This window comes from Phyllobates terribilis, unplaced genomic scaffold (assembly GCF_046119375.1).
Source record: "Phyllobates terribilis strain yellow unplaced genomic scaffold, ASM4611937v1 Scaffold_11__3_contigs__length_659146591, whole genome shotgun sequence".
NCBI classification, from domain to species: Eukaryota; Metazoa; Chordata; class Amphibia; order Anura; family Dendrobatidae; genus Phyllobates; species Phyllobates terribilis.
This window is the reverse complement of record NW_027362771.1, coordinates 176,092,898-176,114,403: the sequence shown is the minus strand read 5'-3', so window position 1 is coordinate 176,114,403 and position 21,506 is coordinate 176,092,898. Positions and strand designations below refer to the sequence as shown.

The 21,506-nt window shown below is 45.4% G+C and overlaps 1 protein-coding gene across 10 annotated transcripts in view; it reads left to right on the top strand.

The window, feature by feature from the left end:
- The window catches only part of OSBPL8 (oxysterol binding protein like 8), a 287,476-nt gene that overhangs the window by 232,925 nt on the left and 33,045 nt on the right, over positions 1 to 21,506 (top strand). For all 10 annotated transcript variants that reach the window (XM_073651822.1, XM_073651823.1, XM_073651820.1 and 7 more), the window contains 7 exons: positions 5,185 to 5,255; positions 7,266 to 7,346; positions 7,748 to 7,849; positions 8,009 to 8,212; positions 8,304 to 8,388; positions 18,564 to 18,735; positions 20,205 to 20,442. In XM_073651822.1, the coding sequence (XP_073507923.1) occupies positions 5,185 to 5,255; positions 7,266 to 7,346; positions 7,748 to 7,849; positions 8,009 to 8,212; positions 8,304 to 8,388; positions 18,564 to 18,735; positions 20,205 to 20,442 (953 nt within the window). The remainder of the gene's footprint in view (positions 1 to 5,184; positions 5,256 to 7,265; positions 7,347 to 7,747; positions 7,850 to 8,008; positions 8,213 to 8,303; positions 8,389 to 18,563; positions 18,736 to 20,204; positions 20,443 to 21,506) is intronic.

The following is a 21,506-nucleotide window of genomic DNA, read 5'->3' as shown; positions in this document are numbered from 1 at the left end:
CAGGTAAGACATCATAAAGGCCACTTTAGCCCAATCGGAAGGAAAGTAGAGAGGGTAGGCCTTAAAGTGTAGCATGCATTGCTCCACAAATGCACGACACTGTCTTGGATCCCCATAGTAACGTGGCGGATCCGCAGGAACGAGAGCTGATAGATCCATCTGGACGGGTGCGTAACTCGCCTGGAACTCAGCTAAAGGGGGAAAAAAAATTTATTTATTTTATTTTAATGCATGAATTCGCTGGAAAAACTTCTCAAAGAGCGAAGGCCGTGGGGCTCAACGGGAACCATGGCCTGAGCATGCTGTTATGCACACGCCCGGGCTAAGCGGCGTGTGCGTGTGATTGGTAGTGATTCCACTGGACCGTGCCGGAGAGTGAATGCCTGGAGGGGCGTGACTAAGTATTCACCCGATCCGACCAGGGTCGCACGACGGCATACGACGCCAGTGCACCAAGGAGGAACCGAGCAGAGGGACCAGGTGCTACTCCAGGACAGACCCCGGACACGGCTGTTGACCCACACAGGGAAATACAGGAACAGGCTGGTACACAGACTGGAGGGTATAGGCAGGCACGACTGGTATGCAAGCAGGAGGAACACAGGCGGGATAGGACCCAGTACACACCGGGACTCAGGAACAATACAGGCAGAGGGTTACAGGCAAGCACAGCTAGAGTGCAGACAAGGCTGAGCAGGGAGGACAGGGCTCTGTTCACACGGAACAGACAGGAAGGGAAAGACAGAGCCAGATACTCACACAGTACTTGCAGAGACAACAAGCAGGAGTTAGGTACGAGTTCAGACTCTGCAGAAAAAGGAAGGGAACGGACATAGAGGCAAAACAGGTAAAGGACAGGAGAGAGTTCAGACTGGAACTGAGTGTACGGAGGAGACCGACACTGCAGAGGGATACAGGAGCGGGTCTGGGAATACGGCCCCCAGAGAGGCGGGACGAACAGGCAAGGAGCGTGTTCAGACAGGACAGACCAGACACAGGAGCGGGTCTAGGAAATCGGCCACTAGAAGGCGGAACGAACAGGCAAGGAGCGTGTTCAGACAGGACAGACCAGAAACCGGAACGGGTCTAGGTAATCGGCCCCTAGAAGGCAGGAGGAACAGGCTAGGAGCGTGTTCAGACAGGACAGACAAGAGAACACAGAAAAGACTCAGTTCAGACACGGGAGCTGATACCGCAAAGCAGGAGACATACAGGACTCAGTTCAGACACGGGAACTGATACAAAAAGCAGGAGACATACAGGACTTAGTTCAGACACGGGAACTAATACCGAAAAGCAGGAGACATACAGGACTTAGTTCAGACACGGGAACTAATACCGCAAAGCAGGAGACATACAGGACTAAGTTCAGACAGGCCTGGAAATACAGCCTCCAGGAAAGGCAGACAAGGAAACAAAGACAGGACCTGGCACCTTCAGAGTGCAAGCACACACTGAAGGAAAACACTATGCTCAGGCAGGGATAGAAGGGAGCTGCTGAGCTATATACCAAGTGTCAGACAGCAATAGGCTGAGGATGCACAAGGGGTGTGACCCACAGCAGGTACAAAAAGCAGGAAGTGATCGGGCGCCGCCCTTAAGCAGCAGAGACAGACACAAACAGACAGCATGGAGGGAAGCCAGAGAGACATTCCGGACAGGAGATCAAGTGCGCGCTCCTGCACAGTGGGAAATGGACCACTATGCAAGGACGCCGCCAGGTATGTTACAGAAGGTGATTATTTTCTTTTGCTCCTCTGAGTGATTAGCCCCTCTGGCTGACCCAACCTCGCCGTACATTACATAGTTGGTCACTCATTTCAATGTCCAGCATGTAGTAATTAAATGTGCAAAATAAATACATTATAGAAGAAAACAACGCTTGTAATTATTATCATTCTTCATTTTCACATGGAGGTTTTAAGGGACTTCTTGGGATACTGTGGCTCTTCATATATGAGATAAATGCCCTCTTTACATCTAATAATGAGTGTTCTGAGAAAATCTTCATTTTTCAATTGAGACCTCCTGCTGAAAGTAAATGAGGTGTTTGCTGTTATTATTGTTAGCAAATTATTAAGAAAAATAAAAAATACTGTATTGTCATTACCAGGGGCGAGCGCTGACAGCTTGGGACCCCTGTGCAAGAAACGTGTATGGGCCTCCCTTCTTTTATGGAGACAAAGCTACATATATAACTACACACACACACACACACACACACACACACACACACACACACACACACACACACATATATATATATATATATATATATATATATATATATATATATATATTTATATATATATTTTTTTTTTATATATATTTATATTCATTATAATGTGTGTGTGGCAATATACAGTATATATCTTACATAGTCTCCTTTATTATGTATAGTAGTCCCTGTCCTGTGTCGTCCCCCTCCCCCATTCATTAGAAGTCCTTGATATCATAATGAATTTGGGGGTGGGAGAAGAAATTATCAGGTACTGAGCATCCTCTGTCATCTCCCAATTCATTATAAAGTGTCCCCATCATTGCTCTCCCCCACCTCCACATTATTGTTTTCCCACACCTCAGTGTCCTCTCCCCCACCCTCATCATTGCTCTCCACCACCACCCTCATCATTGTTCTCCCCTACCACACCCCAATGTCCTCTCCTCCACCATATCCATCATTGTTCTCCCACACCTCATTGTCCTCTCTGCTACCCAAATCATTGTTCTCCCACACCTCTGTGATCTCTCCACCACCCCATCCTTGTTCTCCCCACCACACCTCAGTGTCCTATCCTCCACTACCTCCATCATTGTTCTCCCACACCTCACTTCCTCTCCACCACCCCATCATTGTTCTCCCCACCACACCTCCGTGTCCTCTCCCCCACCCCTATCCTTGTTCTACCACACCACACCTCATTGTCCTATCTGCCACCACCTCCATCATTATTCTCCCTCACCTCAGTGTCCTCTTCACAACCCCCATCATTGCTCTCCCCCACCACCCCCATCATCTTCTCCCCAGTGTATTGGTTAAAAAAAAACACATTCCATTCTTCGTCCATTCCACGGTAGCATAGTCGTCGTTGGCAACTTTCTCTCTGACACAGGAGCGCGCTGCATGCTGACATCTTCAAGCTGCACATATCTGCGTCAGAAAGAATGCGCCGGGCAGGAAGCAGAGCGTGAATCCCTGCTGCTCCGCTCCGCTGCCATTTTCTCCTGTAGGCCGCAAAGCTGCAGGGATCGCTCCCTGCCCGCCGCTTATTATGAGGGCAATCTGGCCATAGGCCCCCCGGAGCGTCAAGCTCCGATCAACAGGCCAGATTGCCCTCATTATTACCCTCCAAGCAGGGGCCCCCTTCCACCTCCAGTCCCCTGTGCAGCCCTTGGTGATTACATAAAAGACTATTTTTTTTGTGGCAGATCATGGCATTCAGATACAGTTTTACGCTATGTTTACTTGCAGCTTCCATGGCGGTAAAAACGCTTTGCTAAGAATGCAGATTTTGGTGCATTTTTGTAGCATTTTTATTTTGAGCATTGCATGTGTGATTTGCCTACAATGCATGTTTAATAACGTTCATTTTGTTCGCCAAGAATGCAGCAAAAACAGCAGATAACCTGTTTGCTGTGGGTTTTTTTTTAGCATCTTTGCACTTTATCATTGCTTTCTGTGGATGAAAAAACTCTGAAAGAATTTACATTCTACATATTTCAAAAACCGCTGCATGTGAATGAGATTTCTGAAATCTCATAGCATTTTCGGGGACTGTAAAACACAGCTGGTCTTCCACAGAAGAAACTTAGCAAAAGTGCGTGGCGAAAGTGCTGCATGTAAACACAGCCTTAATGAGTAAATCTTATACTCATAAAATTGCTGGGGCATACAGGATTTATGTGATGTTGAAACGGTCTCCTGCTTCTTCTACTTTTGTTTCTGGTGTTTGTGTCTGCTTGACATTATATAACTGACTTTAATTGTCTTCTGTTATAAATATCGTAAGAAATGAACACGTGAGTTGTCCTGTAATTCTGCCCCTTATTCTACACTGTAAGGATGAGGTCACCAAATAGTTACAAAGCCCTTTAAAGCCATAGAAGACTTTATATATACGGCCCCAATATCTGTTTGCCAAGAATTTGGGCGCATTGGATTGGAGATATATAAATGATAATGGCTAATAATATGTTAAGCCAAGAGTTCCTATTGATATGATGTCAAACTAGGCAATGAACTGTAAAGAAACGTTAATACCTCAAGAACGGCTGCAAATTTTAATAAACAGTGAATTGCCAATGTACTTTGTTTTTACAAGTACTGTCAGATAATGCCTATCTATGATGATGAGAATAACCCCTTTTAATCTGGTTATTTTCAGCATTTTTGCTTTTTTATATTTGAGCTCTGCCATGACAGTCCTTCTTATTGTGCAATTTACGTTTTGCAATTATGTGCAGCGCATGGTATGAATCTGCTTTTCTCTGGAGAGGTGATTTTCCTGATAGTAGATGTTTGTGTCCCTCCGGTGCGCCCTGGTTGTGCTGACACTTGTATTTCACCAGTGCCGATAACCCCCAGAGTCCCTCCTTACAAGTGAGAGGGAAAACAAGTGGATCTAAAAGCATCATTAACCCTTACCCTGCATTCACACGCGCTTTTATATGTGTCTTTCTTAGATAACTTAAACTGTAGCCTTGCCACATCTTAGTGAACAGAAAATAGAGATTTCCATTTTGGTGTTTTGTGTTTTCTAACTTTTTAGTGTTGGATGCATTATGAAAAATAATGAAGTCTTTTTAAGGTCTCACGTGTTATTGTCATGTATTGCGTCACGTGCAGGTAATAATGCCCAAGAGGAAACTGCAAATGAGTAAAAAAAAAATATAATTGTACAAAATATTTTTCTTCTTTTTTTTCCCTCTCTTTTGATAGGTTGTAGACAGCCCAAAACTGCACCAATATTACCCCTGGTTGTGTCCACGGTTTTTAATTTAGAAATGTATTTGTTTTGAAATTTTGGCATTTATCATCTATCATAATTCATGAATAATTCCTCTTTTTAGGTGTTGTCGGGGATTAATCTGTGTCTTGGCAATAATTAATAAATATCCATAGTTTATTAATTTTTTTTTTATCATGTACTAGTTCAGCACATTTTTTGTTTTCTTTCTTTCTAGGTTTTGATAGGGGAAAAGATGAAGTTTTGCAAATCAAAGATGATTCTTCACACTCCATGTCTAAAAGCAAGGTAATTGTCTTCAGTATCGCATTTCAGTCACTTGGCTGAACTGCAGAATTATGTCTAATTTAGACTAGAAGCAATTTACCCGTACTACTAACCATGTATAGATAATGTTGATCAGCAATTTGTACATGGTTATTCTGTATATGTGGATAAGGTTGCATAGTTTGCTGTATCTTTGAGGATTTGTCTCCTCGGGGGCTGTCAGGTCCAGCTTGTAAAATGAGATGGTTACTGTGCTCAGTGGACCCAAACGTAATCAGTCCATACGCAACATTGCACAATATGAATGAATATATGTAGTTATTCTCCTGTAAATAGTTATTGTGTAAAGATATGTCGCCATCAATGGCAGAATTTAAATGTAGAAATATGCTAACTAATGGTAGTAAAAACTAATATGGACTGTTAAGTTGTGAATAGATTTCAGGAAGACATTCTCGGTATGTAAACAAGCAGATAAAGGCAACATGGGAATTTGGATAACTTTGTCATCCTTGAAATTTTAATTATAGATGCAGTACCCCTATTCTTAAGAGTCCAAGAAACGGAGATCAAAGTTGTTATTTAGTAGGGTTCTCACTGTAAAATCGGTGTCATCTGCTTCTGCACCTACCTGTGACAACAGTCACACAAGGTCGCCTGTGTATTCTCTCTTCTCCTAAATTCACCTTTTAAAGGGACTGTCAGCACAAGATGACTGTTCAATCTAAGTCCCGCCTCTCGGTGCTTCATGGCGGGGCCAATCATTTATATACACCTTCACACCTGCTTGTTTTCCCTCTACCTCCACCCCCCTTTTTGATTGACAGCTCTGGCTTCACAGAGCCAGAGAAGGGTAGGGATGGATGGAAACCAAGCAGGTGGGAAGGTGCACTTAAATGTGTGGCCTCGCCATGATGCACCGAGTGGCTGTACTTGGTTGGAACAGTCATTCTGTGCTGGTAGAGTCCCTTTAAGGGAAATCTGTCAGCATAATTTTACAACCCAAATTATTTATATGTGCATTTAGCTCTTTCAAAGACAAGTCCAGCAAAACTTTTCCATGGCCAGTCTGTTCTTCTGTTACTGAGAAATGCGCGTTTGAAATGTTATGCAAATGAGGCTGAAGAGCTATTTGTAGATCTGGAGCCTATGTCACTCCGGCTCTATTCCCCACTCGGCACCACCTCTTCCTGCATTACTGGCTGTACTCTTGCCTGAAGTCACACATTACAGTGTTCTTCAGTCAAGCAGCAGGAGAAGGCGGCGTGGGGTGGGGAATAGAGCTGGAGTGACAGAGGCCTCAGATCTACAGATAGCTCTTCAGCCTCATTTGCATAGGAATTCAAACGCTGATTTTGTAGTAACAGAGGGATGGACTGGCCTTGTTAAGGTATTGCTGGTCTAGTCTGTGAAAGTGCTACATGCACATATAAAAAGACTGAGATATGTATATAATGGCGTGCTGTTAAACTGTGACTTGTTGTGTTTTCTCTGCCTGCTGTTAGCTACCTCCCGTGGAGAGGGGAAGATAAAGCCCTTCTGATCACTAAAAAGACTGGTGTTAAACTGTTTACTGCAATGTGATTTGATTGATATTAATGCCACTCAGGATATACACTTGTAAACCTGCAAACCACCCCAATTAATCGGTTCATCATTTACTACGGTTCACTGCCTGTTAAATAACTGTTGTTTTTAATTGTTTGTCAGCATATATGTAAAATAAATGGATTTATACTTTTTCACAAAAATTGCTGCATGTGTAATTACTCTGTTTTTCTAAGTAAAATGCACATATAAAAAGGTAGGGGTGCTGACAGATTCCCATTAAGAGAAAATCACTGGTGCCCTCTATGGTCCCTGGACATCACAGCAAGGTGTGGAGATTGCTATAGAGTCTCTAACGTGAAAGGATCCCACATAGCAACCCCTAATATCTCTGCATCCTAGAACCTTATGAATATGACACAGGGAAATGAGAAAATTAATGTTGATGCAAATAATGAAAGCTTTTTATGTTATTATTTGTAGTCTGAGTCTAAATTATACAATGGATCTGAAAAGGACATTGCTGCAGCCTCCAGCAAACTTACAAAAAAAGAGTCTCTTAAGGTAAGTTATATGTTGCAGTATGGCCACTTGAAGGTACGGCTATTTTCACACCATTTGTTTTATTAGTCAGAGATATGTAACAGGAGTATTCCTGACCTTCTTCAGGCTGCCGGGGTTGCAGAGGAGTTAATAGGTGGACTGTATTGGTGCTAGCAAAGCTGAGTCAACCATTGTGAATTCCTGCTCCCTGCAATTTACTTTTCCAGCAGTTTCACTGGCTGTGGTGGGCATACTTGTGGTGTTTCATTTCTGGACACTGTTATTTATAATGTATGGTAGTCTATTTATTTTTTTTGTTCATCAAATCCATATGGATAAATGTGTTTTTTTTGTATTTTTTACCATTTATTTGACTTTCTTTGGATTTGTTCACATCTGCATATTTTTGTCTATTCTTCCAGGTGCAAAAGAAAAATTATAGGGAGGAGAAAAAGAGGGCTACGAAAGAGTTACTCAGCACAATCACAGATCCGTCTGTTATTGTCATGTCAGATTGGCTCAAGGTGAAACCGGACAAGCCATTTTACTACACTTCCTAGTATTTTATTTAATGAATATTTAATATTGCTCTGTGTCAAAATACATATATACCACATTTGTGATTCGATATATGCAGTTTAACTTATTTCAGTCTAATCATCCTGACGTATGTCTTCATGTAGATTAGGGGAACGTTAAAAAGCTGGACGAAACTGTGGTGTGTATTAAAGCCAGGAGTCCTTTTGATCTACAAAACCCCTAAAAATGGACAGTGGGTAGGCACAGTTCTGCTGAATGCTTGTGAGATCATTGAAAGGCCCTCTAAGAAAGATGGCTTCTGCTTCAAACTCTTCCACCCATTGGAGCAGTCAATCTGGGCTGTTAAGGTGAGCCGTATGTACAGGTGATAACCTTAACAAATTTGTGGTAACTCAAGTTTCATGTTTAACACTGGATATCATTGTTCTTTTTTCCAAGGGTCCTAAAGGTGAAGGAGTAGGATCCATTACTCAGCCATTACCAAGCAGTTATTTGATTATTCGAGCTGCCTCGGAGTCAGATGGTAAGCAGTGCTATGTCCTATGAGAATCAGTGCCTAAATTAGGTTTACAGTATTACAAAACCATGCTGTTTATTCTTTAAAAAAAAAAAAAAATTGACACACTTGGTAGATCTGTGTCCGGCCCATAGATCTTAACAGCTCATTTAAATATTAAGAAAAACATAGATTTCTCTGGAATAAGACATCGGATCGCAGATATCAAGGTATCATTTTGTTCAACTTTCTATGACCTGCATGCTCATACAGGCAGCTAAGGAGGGTTCATTCTTCTAACAAGTCCCCTTAACCCCTTTATGACCTTGAGATTTTCCATTTTTGCTTTTTCGTTATTTCCTGCCCTTCTTCCCAGAGCCATATTTTTTTTATTTTTACGTCAATATAGCTGTGTGAGGGCTTGTTTTTTTTTTCGGGACGAGTTGTACTTTTGAATGACAACATTGTTTTTTATCATATACTGTATTGGAAAATGGGGAAATAATTACAAGTGCAGCAAAACTGCAAAAAAAAGTGCAATTCCCCAATTGTTTTTTTTTTTTTTATTTATTTATGTTCACTAAATGACCTGGAAATATGATTCTCCAGGTCAGTAGGAGTTTGCAGATACCAAACATGTATAGGTTCTTTTTTATTTAGGCGGTGAAAAAAAAAAAAAAAAAAATTTGTAAGGAAAAAAATTTGCTTACGTTGCCATTTTCCGAGACCTATAGCATTTCCATGTTTCGTGATCTGGGGCTGGGCTATGGCTTATTTTTTTACGCACCGAGCTGATGTTTTTATTGATTGCACTAAAGATGGCACGTTCCCTGAGTTTTTCCAGCAAGATGGTGCACCACCACATTATGGGTGTCAGGTCCAAGCATTCCTACATGAACAGTTTCCTGGAAAGTGGATTGGTCGTCTTGGGCCAGTTGAATGGCCACCAAGGTCTCCCAATCTGACCCCCTTAGACTTTTATCTTTGGGGTCATCTGAAGGCAATTGTCTATGCTGTGAAGATACGAGATGTGCAGCATCTGAAACAACGGATACTGGAAGCCTGTGCTAGCATTTCTTCTGCAGTGTTGCTATCAGTGTGTCAAGAGTGGGAGAAGAGGGTTGCATTGACAATCCAACACAATGGGCAGCACTTTGAATACATTTTATAAGTGGTCATAAACTTGTAAATAACTCATGAAAGAATAAAGTTACTTTAAAACCAAGCACACCGTTGTTTTTCTTATGAAATTCTCAATACGTTTGATGTGTCACATGACCCTCTTCCCATTCAAAAAAATAAAATTGGATCCAAAATGGCCAACTTCAAAATGGCTGCCATGGTCACCACCCATCTGGAAAAGTTTTCCCCCTCCCATATACTAATGTGCCACAAACAGGAAGTTGATATCACCAACCATTCCCATTTCATTTAGGAGTATCCATATAAATAGCCCACCCTGTACATTGTAATACTGTTGTTAGAAAGAGGGATTCAACAATAGAGCAGGGCAGCTTCCATGAATTTCACATTATTTTTGCAACCCAGTTGTGATTTTAGGAGATTGACTTTGGCCATAAGATACTGGCTGTGATAATAATAATAAATCCTTTGGCAGGATCTTGGTTTACTTATGTAATGGACATCTCCATAAATGAGCATATATATTACAGATGGTATGTCACTTTCATGAATGGAATCTGCTTAATACATCCCAGTAATTCATGCTTCAGAAAAGAAATAGTGCACAATTTTCATGGCCTCTTAGTATATCGGTATTAATAGGAGTGGTATTTCTAGCCTTGTCCCTGCCCTGTGGGAGTAAAATAGAATTCCACCCCAGCAATCGTACACCTCCACTAATAAATCGGACCCGCTTCATTGACACTTTTTACATTTCTGTTTGGTGGGTACTGCATTGTGTCAGGGAACCGACCTACAGTACTATTTCAGTGACACAGACACTATCTTACTCTTTATGGAGATGGCTGGAGAAGCTACTTATGCCAGGACAGTGCATTACTGTGCAAATGTACGGAAACAGCACGTGTCTACAGTTATCAGGCCGGCCAGCGCGCCGCATTCTCCTTGTGCATTGTGTAATACAAATCATCATTATCTACTGCTTCACAAATGGATACAATCACCATAAACCGCCAGATCATTTCCTTTATAACAAGGGGTCATGAAAATAGAAAGTTTATTTAGTCCCAAACTTCTGCCTAATATCAAATGACCAAACTTGCTATTCACAGCTCAGACAAGCTAAGGAACATCTAAAGCTGATTTACAATATAAGTGGACTACAGATAATTCTCCATATCTCCTCTTACAGGGAAAAATCTGTCACCATGTTTTTCTACCCCATCTGAGAGCAGCATAATGTAGGGGCATAGACCCTGATTCCAGGGAGCTGCTTGCTGTCATTTTGATATCACTGATGTATCTGCTGCAGATCTAGCAGTTCTCTGGATATTGAACTCTGTATAACCCCGCCAAACCACTGATTGGAAGCCTTCTGCCCATGTACACTGTACACAGAAAGCTGCCAATCCGTGTAGGGGGCGGGGTTATACAGAGCTCATGAATGTGCTTGACTACCTGGCAGTAGGTTTACTAGTCTGCTAGTGATTTCAGTGATTTTATCAAATCACAAGCCCAATAAGTGACCGATCACTGGAATCAGGGTCTCTGCCTTTACATTACGCTGCTCTCAGATTAGGTGGCAAAAATCTGCTGACAACTTCTCTTTAATGGATCCTACTAAGAGTTGCCAATTTCCCTGACTTCCGACTCCACAACTCCGACTCCACAGCACGGCCTCACTACTGAGCGTGTACATAAAGTGCAGCACAGATTCATCTCAGCTAAAAGCCCAGATCCTTAGATCAGGAACAGAACAGACATTTATAGGACTTAACCACCACTCCATCATACCATCCCTACCCTCACCTACTGTATCCTCACCCATCCCTTGTAGATTGTGAGCCCTCGCGGGCAGGGTCCTCACTCCTCCTGTACCAGTCGCCGTCACATTTTGTTCAAGATTATTGTAATTGTTTTCGCTATGTATACTTCTTTCTCACATGTAAAGCGCCATGGAATAAATGGCGCTATAATAATAAATAATTATAATTTCATAACTTTCCCAAATTCTTATGAAAGCATTTCCAGCACATCCTGCATTGTACTACTGTACCCAGTTTATTATATATTTTAGGAGTCGGTCTATTTTATACCGACTCCACGACTCAGACTCCACAGCCCTGCCTAAGATTGATATATTGAGTAGGAAAACGCAGGAATGAACATTTTCAGTGGAGTTTAGCTAAAACATTAAGCCATGCTTTATTCTTCTTTTTGGTGTCCTGTCAGATTTCCTACTTTCATTATTGCAAACTCTACTTGCCTATTGACTGGAAATTGTTTGCCAGGTTTCTTTGATAATGAAGGGAGTTGGCTCTAACAGAAACCTTTTTCTACTGTAATCACTTTCCCCATTGTGGCTCAAAAGGTAAATTCCCTATCAGTATGTGTTTCGAGGAAAGCAGAGTACCCGGCGAAAACCCACGCAAGCATGGGGAGAACATACAAACTCTTTGCCGATATTGTCCTTTATAATGTTAGGCAGTTGAATGTAGAAGAAGACTTGCTTTCTACTGCTCTGTGGCGATGTCTGTAAACCGCTGTGAAAATTAATGGCATTATATACTAAGTCATATGGCAAGGCTTGTTAAAGGTTCGATATGGACTTTTAGGATTGCTACTTCCAGTAGGAGGCACTAGAGTTCTAGTCCTCTTCCTCTCTGAAGAGACAATTTGCATATTTAATTTCCCAGAGGAGAATGCATGGTGTATAAGTCTCCTCACTCTGACATGCCAGGCCTAGCTTGTCACTCTCCACAAGGAGAAACGTTACCCCTTAGATCCCAGTTTCAGCAGCAGATGGAAGGAAGGGAGACACAGTCATTACTAGTGGGTAGGCGGAGCCCACATAGGATAGAACACCTCAGATTAAAAAAGAGTGTTGTCCGGCCCCTCCAGCTTGGGCTCCTCCTACTCCAGCTCTCCAGTCGAAAATTTGAGGTCACAGAGGATGGTCGCTGCTGGAAGCAGCTCCTCAGAAAATTTTTTTATTTTTATCGGACAGAGACTTGGACCCCCGTGGTCTTGAGGTCTCAGGGGTCTCAGCGCTGCTGGACCCCCACCCCTCCCTTGGCGGATCTGCATTACCCTTTGAGAGAGGTCCCTGCAGAACCCTGCCGGCCCCGGGGGATGAGGGATGCTTCCCTGGCGGGGACGCAAACCGCGCATCTGGGGTCACTGCGTTCTCCGCCCTGGGGGGAAGCTTGGGCACAGCGCCACAAATCCCTGGGGGTCCCTGTGGCGCTCAGCTGGGTGAGTACTCAGCATGTTAATGTGTTTTGAGTGCTTCAGCGGCTGCTGCGGCAGCCGCTGCTACATGTCTTCAGGTGGTGACTTGTGTTTTTTTGTCCGCAGGTGGATGCCTGCAGGACATGGAAGCGGGGCAGGAGCGGAGAGCGGAGGAGTCGCGCGTGCTTTTTTTTTTTTAAGCCGGCGGGGGGCGTGGCTTCGCGCCTTCCCGGTCTTTCGCGGGCAGGAAGCGCTCTGAGCGCGCGTTTTCTCCTGCCCCTCCTCTTCCGGCTTCTCTCTCCTCACAGCGCGGCGGCCATTACTGAACGGCTTCCATCGGGCTCCTCACTCTCCTCTCCTCCCGACAGACCGAAGGAACACTGCACCGCGGCCAGCTGGGTGAGTCGCTTCTGCCTGTCAGGGCAGAAGCTTAACCCCTCACCCCCTCAGCGCAGGGCACCTTTCTGAGGCACAATAAGGTGGCAGACTGTGCTGTCCTGCAGCTATTACCTCATATAGAGGTTCCTTTTTTTGTCTGGGGCTCGCACATCCTTTTCATTTCACAGAGGTTGTGGGGAGTCTGCGACATTAACCCCTTATTAGGCGGTTATCCCTTAATTGGGGGTCAGCTGGGGTAGCTCTCTATTTAAGAACTTTAACCCTTCAGCTTTCTTTTAAGAAACCACACTGTCCTACTTACTGACAGGTTTAACCTGCCATATACTGTGTGAGGGCATGTCAAGGTCCGCTACAGGATCAGTCTCGCGTGTCTGACACGCAGGAGTCCTCGACGGCGTCAAGCGCAGCGGTCGGGGGTTTCGGTGATGGGGCAGTGGTCAAAATGGAGGCCCTCACTCGTTCTATTGATGGCCTGTCTGACCTTCTAGGTTATTGGGTGTCAGCTAGATCCTCTCATGGCAGGAAGCGCCACAGGCCGGTACTGCCCTCCCCGCGCAGCGACTCGGAGATCTCTGTTATGGAGGGTTCCCCTTCAAGCTCAGATGGGGAGATGTCCGATTCGGATAAGGAGGATCGGCAGGGGCACTCTGCCTCTTTTTTGGGCCGTGCAGAGGCTTTTATTGGAGCCATGAGGGAGGCGTTACAGTTTCCGGAGGAGGTAACTAGACGTCCTGGTAAGTCGGCCCGGATGTTTCAGGAGTCGCATAGGTCGCGCTTGGCATTACCATCTCTGGATGAGCTTAATGGGGCAGTGGAGAAGGAACGCCTGTGTTAATTGGATTCCTTCTCCTGAAGTGGATGTCCCTTTATCCCAGCTTAGCAAATCCTCATTACTGCCTGTTAAAGGGAAGGCGAGTCTGCAGGATCCGCTGGACAGAAAAACGGAGATGGCGGCGAAATCCATCTACGAGGCCGCGGGTCATGGATTCAGAGCGGTGCTAGGATCCATGTGTGCTTGTAAAGCTTCCCTAAGCTGGTTGGACCGTCTACCGACGGCGTGGCAGGATGGATCCCCGCTATCCGAGGTGGATGGGTTTTTCAAGTTGTTGGAGGATGCGGCCCGATATGGCAGTGATGCAGGTTTGGATACCGCGTCACTGCTGTCCAGGGCGCAATCCTCGGCGGTCACAGTCAGAAGAGCACTGTGGCTCAGACAGTGGACCGGGGACGCGGTTTCCAAGCAAGGTTTGCTATCTTTAGCTTACAAGGGTGGTCAGTTATTTGGATCTGACCTCACGGAGCTGATTGTCAAGGCAAAGGTGAAAGAAGCGGCCTTACCACAGCGAAGAACTGTGGCTTCTGCGTCGGGCAGGCCTAGTGCCGGTAGTAGTCGGCGGCCCTTTCGGTCCAGGGGACGGTCCGGTCAGCCCTCTTGGGGATCGGGTCGTCCCTCTTTTTCAGGAAAAAAGGCTTCTCAGAAATCCCGCACTCCCTGGAAACAGAGCTTCCGTCAAGACAAGCGGGAAGCTGACAAAAAGCCCGCTAAGGCGGACTGACGCCAGGTTTTCACTGGAGGGCTCTCGAGTGGGGGGTCGCCTGCTCCAATTCGAATCGACTTGGGCGTCCCGCGTTTCGGACGCCTGGGTGACGCGGGTTGTGTCAGCAGGCTACTTCATAGAGTTTCTTTCTCGACCCCCGGACAGATTTTGCCGATCTCGCATTCCGTCAGAGCCCGAGCTAGTTGCCGCTCTACGGCAGGAGGTCGATTCCCTTCTGCTGAAGGGTGTGGTGGTACCGGTTCCGCCGGAGGACCGGGGAAGAGGGTTTTATTCAAACCTCTTTGTGGTCCCCAAAAAGGAGGACAAATTTCGCCCCATTCTGGATCTCAAAAGATTGAATCGGCACAATCGACATTCACGACGCTTATTTGCATGTTCCCGTCGGAAGGGCCCACCAACGCTTCCTTCGTTTTGCCATAGGTCAGGACCATTTCCAGTTTGTGGCCCTACCATTCGGGTTGGCCTCGGCGCCCAGAGTTTTTACAAAAATTCTGGCACCTCTCATGGCGATCCTTCGAAGACAGGGGGTTACGGTTCTTCCCTACCTGGACGACCTTTTGATTGTGGCGTCCTCAAAGGAGGAGGCGGTGACGGCTCGCAATCTATCCCTTCAGCTCCTGGAGGACTTCGGGTGGCTGGTCAATTGGAAGAAGTCGTCTCTGGAACCGTCGCAGTCAATCCTGCTTTTGGGGATGCATTTCGACACGGTACGAGCAGTGGTGTCCCTGCCTCCAGACAAGCAAGCAAGTCTTCTTCGACATGTACAGGTTATGAAGTCTTCGACAGCAATGTCCCTTCGAAGGTGTATGCGCCTTTTGGGTTTGATGGTGGCGTCAATGGAGGCACTTCCGTTTGCCCAATTTCATTCCAGGACTCTCCAAATGCTCATTCTGAACCGTTGGGATCGATCACAGGCTTCGCTGGATCGCAGTGTCATCATCTCCCACAGGGTGCGAGAATCTCTAGAATGGTGGTTACGTCCGGAAGCGTTATCCCTGGGGAAGTCCTTCCTCCTTCCGAGGTGGTCGGTCATAACCACCGATGCCAGCCTGTCAGGCTGGGGGGGTGTCTGGAACGATCTCTGGATTCAGGGAGTATGGTCGTCGGAAGAGTCTGTCCTGCCGATCAACATCCTGGAATTGAGGGCCATTTTCCTTTGCCTCCAACACTGGACGGTCCCTTTAAACGGTCTGCCAGTCCGAGTGCAGACAGACAACGCGACGGCGGTCGCGTATATCAACCATCAAGGTGGAACGAGGAGCTCCAGGCTCATGATGGAAGTGTCTCGGATCCTGGTATGGGCCGAGGCCAAGGTGCCAGCCATCTCTGCGATTCACATTCCGGGAGTTCAGAATATCACGGCGGACTTCCTCAGTCGCGAGAAGGCGGATCCCGGAGAATGGAGTCTTCACCCAGAAATTTTTGCACAGCTGTGCTCCCATTGGGGAACTCCTCAAGTGGATTTGATGGCATCAAGGTTCAACACCAAGTTACCGACGTTCATGTCCAGGTACAAGGACCCGAAGGCTGTGGCGGTGGATGCTCTGGTGGCTCGGTGGGACCAATTCGAGCTAATCTATGTGTTCCCGCCGATATCCTTACTTCCTCTGGTGTTGCGTCGGATCAGACTGGAAAGAGTCCCGGCTATGTTAGTAGCCCCAGACTGGCCAAGGAGGACGTGGTTCTCGACGCTGGTGTCGCTTCTAGCTGCGCCTCCACTTCCTCTTCGCCCGGACCTGTTAACCCAAGGGCCCGTTCGTCATCCGGACCTGAAGTCTCTGCGTTTGACGGCGTGGCTCTTGAGACCGAAATCTTGACTCGTCAAGGTTTTTCAGCCAAAGTCATTGCCACTCTGCGAGCTGCCAGGGGTCCTGCCACTACTAGGATCTATCACAAGACTTGGGAGGCCTTCTTTTCATGGTGTTCGGGTTCTTCAAGGAACCCGAGGATTTTTTCCATTCCCAATTTGTTGGCCTTTTTGCAGTATGGCCTGGACAAGGGTTTGGCAGTTAGCACTCTGAGGGGTCAGGTTTCTGCTTTGTCCTTGCTGTTTCGGAAGGCTATCGCCTCGCGTAGGGACGTTCGTTCCTTTTTTCGCGGGGTAACCCGTCAGTTTCCGCCGCGGAAGGCGCTTGTGTCCCCTTGGCGGCTCAATCTGGTCTTGGAGGCTCTTCAACATGGGCCTTTTGAGCCTATGGACTCCGTTAGCCTTTCTTTGCTTTCTTGGAAGGTTGCCTTTTTAGTGGCAGTCACCTCTTTGAGAAGGGTTTCTGAACTGGCGGCTCTTTCTTGCTCGCCTCCTTTTCTGGAGTTTCTCCCGGATCGCGTGGTGCTTCGCACACGGGGCGACTTTCTACCTAAGGTGGTGTCACAATTTCATGTTAACCAGGATATTGTGTTGCCCTCGCTCTGTCCGGAACCGAGGAATGCGAAGGAACGGGCCTTGCACTCATTGGATTTAGTGCGGGCTTTGAAGTTCTATTTGTCTATTACTCAAGGTTTTCGGAAATCGGACTCTCTGTTTGTGATTCCAGCAGGTCGTCGGCGTGGTCAACGAGCTTCCAAGGACACTATAGCTCGATGGATTCGGTCGGCCATTTTAGAGGCTTACCGACTCAAGGGCGAATCTTGTCCAATTAAGATTCGAGCTCACTCCACGAGAGCTGTGGGTTCGTCGTGGGCTTTTCATCAAGGGGCCTCGGCAGCTCAACTCTGCCGGGCGGCTACCTGGCGCTCCGTCCACACTTTTACAAAGTTTTATAAGGTGGACGTCAGTGCTTCCGCTGATGCAGCCTTAGGACGTAGGGTCCTGCAGGCGGCTGTAGTTTAAGTTATCGTTAACTTGTATTTAGCGCTAGTTGCGCATTTTTCTAGGTTGTTGGGATTCTGCCTCTGTTGGTTTTTTCCCACCCTTAATTTTTGGACTGCTTTGGGACGTCACACTAGTAATGACTGTGTCTCCCTTCCTTCCATCTGCTGCTGAAAGACGGATTTTGGTAAGACCTTACCTGTAAAATCCTTTTCAGCGAAGGAAGGAAGGGAGACACCGCTCCCTCCCATGGCAGAAGTATGTTGTTGTGTTTTCAGATGCAGCGTGACCCTTCTCTGATAGCGATTATCTGGGCTGAGGTCGGCGCGCTAAGGCTCTGTTCCAGCATTGCCAGCTCATCGCAGTGGTCAGGTCCAGTGAGTAGTACCTGGGACTGTGTGGTTTTTCTGTTATATGCATAACCTGTCTCTTGTTTTTTCTCTGAAGTTCTTCAGAAGGGGTTATGTTGCTCCGCTGGTGATATTTGCTCTTCCTTAGCTTGTGTACGGACTGGAGAGCTGGAGTAGGAGGAGCCCAAGCTGGAGGGGCCGGACAACACTCTTTTTTAATCTGAGGTGTTCTATCCTATGTGGGCTCCACCTACCCACTAGTAATGACTGTGTCTCCCTTCCTTCCTTCGCTGAAAAGGATTTTACAGGTAAGGTCTTACCAAAATCCGTCTTTCTGCTCCATACACTGTTTACATCTGGCGGCCACCAGAGCTGATGACAGCTGAAGCTGATCAGTGGTGGTGTCAGGTCTCAAACCCCCACCAATTTGATGTTCATGACCTTTCGTCAATATCAGAGTATATGTAGGTTTGCCTCTTATATCAAATAGTAGCTATAATTTTCATAATGTATCAATTAGAAATCTTGTTTAATACCTTTGTGAATTTTTGACAAAAATAAAGGTGTTTTTTTTAAGAAACCAAAAGTTTTCTCATTTTGTTTTTGGTTTGGCAGCAACCCTGTGGCTAGTACAACCACAGAGTAATATGTGACACAAGATCATTTTTCACATTCTTACAATGACCTCATGTAAATCTCTTTCCATACTAGGTCGGTGCTGGATGGATGCTCTAGAGCTGGCTCTGAAATGCTCCAGTCTGTTGAAACGCACCATGATCAGGGAAGGTAAAGAGCATGACCTGAATTCCTCTGGGGAGAACAGTCATGTCAACTTTTATGGCCTTCTGAGGGCAAACAACCTGCACAGCAATGAGAACTTCCAGTAAGTTAGTCTGCCTGCATCCTTTCATTGTGCACACAGTCTGTTCTATATGTACAGAAGTACTGAGACTCAGCTCTTAGTGATTGAATTCAGGTTTGTCATTGAACTGTAGTGTGGTCCTGTAATAGGATGCTGCCGTTGTAACAAGTCACCAAGATTTGTGATTTTTACTTTGGTCTTGATGAAGGGCCAGGGTGGAGTGCGAGGCTCCTGCCTCTTAATGAATCAGGCGGGTAGCGAAGAGGCATGCACATGCTTGTGTGCCTCGTCACAATATTACTCCATTTGGGGACTGAAGTAAGATTTGTGGCTTAGCGAACCTGCCAGCCATCATGAATTTGACAAGCAGGGGTTGCCATTCCCAATCCTGACCAAGCAGTGCCCATTTTATCTTAGCTGGGTAAAACTTGCTTGAAAATGCCAAGTCTTAAAATTCTTACATAAATGCTTTGATAAATCAGTGCCATAGTGCATAAAAGTCGCCAACACTCTGCTGATTCTATACCCCCACAGTTCCAAGCGTCCTCTTAAATTAACATCGGCACAAAAACTGCAATGGGATCTTCATAACATGGCTTTACATGGCTGAGTGGCTGCATGCAAGCCTTACATCACCAAGAACAATACCAAAGCATTGGATGGAGTATTGTAAAGCATGCTGCCACTGGACTCTGGAATGGTGGAAACGTGTTCTGTGGGATGATGAACCATACTTCTCTATCTGGAAGTCTGATGGAAGAGTCTGGGTTTGGGGAATGGCAGTAGAACGTTACTTGCCTGATGCAGTGGAGTTGTTTTTCAGGGGTTGGTCGAAGCTTTCTAATTGAAGGAAATCCTAAAGCTTCAGAAATTATATGCTTCCAACTTGGTGGGAGTAGGTTGAGGAAGGCCTTTTTTGCTTTCCAGCAGAACTGTGGTCTACAGCACAAACCAAAGTCCATACCAGTGGTTGGATGAGTTTGGTGTGGAAGAACTTCACTGGCCCATCTAATACCTTTGGTATAAACTACAGCAGAGATTGTTGACCAGGCCCTCTCAGCCAACATCAATTTGACCTCACAAATGCTGTTCTGGACGAATGGGCAAAAATTTCTGCAGACACGCCTTCATCTTGCAGAAATCATATAGAAGCTGTTACTGGAAAGTATTGACAAACTCCACGTTAATTGCATACAGATTCAGATTAGGAGATCATAAAAGCTTATGTGGGTGTTCCAGTATCTTTGTCCATGTAGTATATCTAACGGATTCTCGTCTACTGATGCTTACCTATCTTTCATCATTGTCTTGTCCTTCCATCAGAATAGTGGTTATGTTCACCTCTTACAGATGAGCAGCTTTCTGAACTACCAAGCCAGCTTCATTTTTACAACACATGCTGGTGCATTTTTCTTTTCCTGAATGAATTGCTCCATGTTAACAGTGTGGAGAGCTGATCTGATCTGTTTTATTACACTTTGTCTGATTAGGTTGAATGACAGTGAAATTGAAAGGCAGCACTTTAAAGACCAAGACACCTATTCTGATAAGTCTGATAAGGAGAATGACCATGACCACGAGGAATCTGACAATGATGGACTTGGTAAAAGTGAAGAGAGTGACAGTGACACTTCAGAAAGGCAGGATGACTCTTTTATTGATCCTGAACCTTCTGAACTCATTAAGGAAACCTCCTACATGGAAGAAGCACACGAAGAGCTGGGGGAGGTAAGCAGAATATAATGTCTAAGCACAGTTTATGGTGTTGTGTTTAGCAGACAGACCTATACAGTAGTTTTCTCCATTACATCATAATATTGTGTGGCTTTCTGCAAAGGGATCTCAGTACTTTTCCAGTTGGAAAATCCTTGCCAAGTTTTTCAAACCAGATTTTAGTTCAAGATAGAACTTTATAGTAGATAATCTGATATTTTCTTAGGTAACTGTGCATTATGGTAAAAAACACCTTTAACTATCAACAGGATAATACATAATTGTCTGATCACTGAAAACTCTGTTGATCACTAGTAGAGATGAGCGGTGTTCGACTAGAACTGTTCGCCAATCTCAAATTCGAGCTGTTTTGGGCGGTGTTCGAGTTGTTCGACGAACCCGAACGATTTGCAAAAAATTCGGCTGTTCGAGGTTATGTTCGATAACTGTTCGTGCACCAAAAGCGTGTCCTGCATGTCTGGTGCTATTTAGAGCACCAATCATGCAGGGATTGTCTGCCACTCACTGTAATGCCACAGCCATGGTGGTTGTGGCATTAGAGTGATTGCCCAAATCGATGGGAACTGTGCTCACAGTGAAACATGAAAAGCCGGCAATTCAGCAGCGGCATACACCGGTACCCAACAATTTAGAACCGAAAGAATAGAGCTTCACACATAGATTAGATAGATAGAAACATGTCAGTCACATATATAAGAAGTACAGTGACAGTGTTGATTACTGTACTTGCCATTTAGTGTTAAAATAAAGGATTTATTTAAAAAAAAATTAGCGTGGGGTTCCCCTTAATTTTAGGCTCTAGCGGAGGTTAAGCAGACGGCTGGGGCAGATGTTTGAAGCCTGGGAAGGGGGTAATACCCATGGAGCTTCCCAGGCTACTAATATCAGCCCCCAGCTGAATGCCTAGCCTTTACTAGCTATTAAAATGGGGGACCCCCCAAAAAATTGACGTGGGGCCCCCCCTATTTTAATAGCTAGCAAAGGCTAGGCAGACAGCTGGGGGCTGATATTAATAGCCCAGGAAGGGTGCCATGAATATTGGCCCCCTCCCAGGCTAG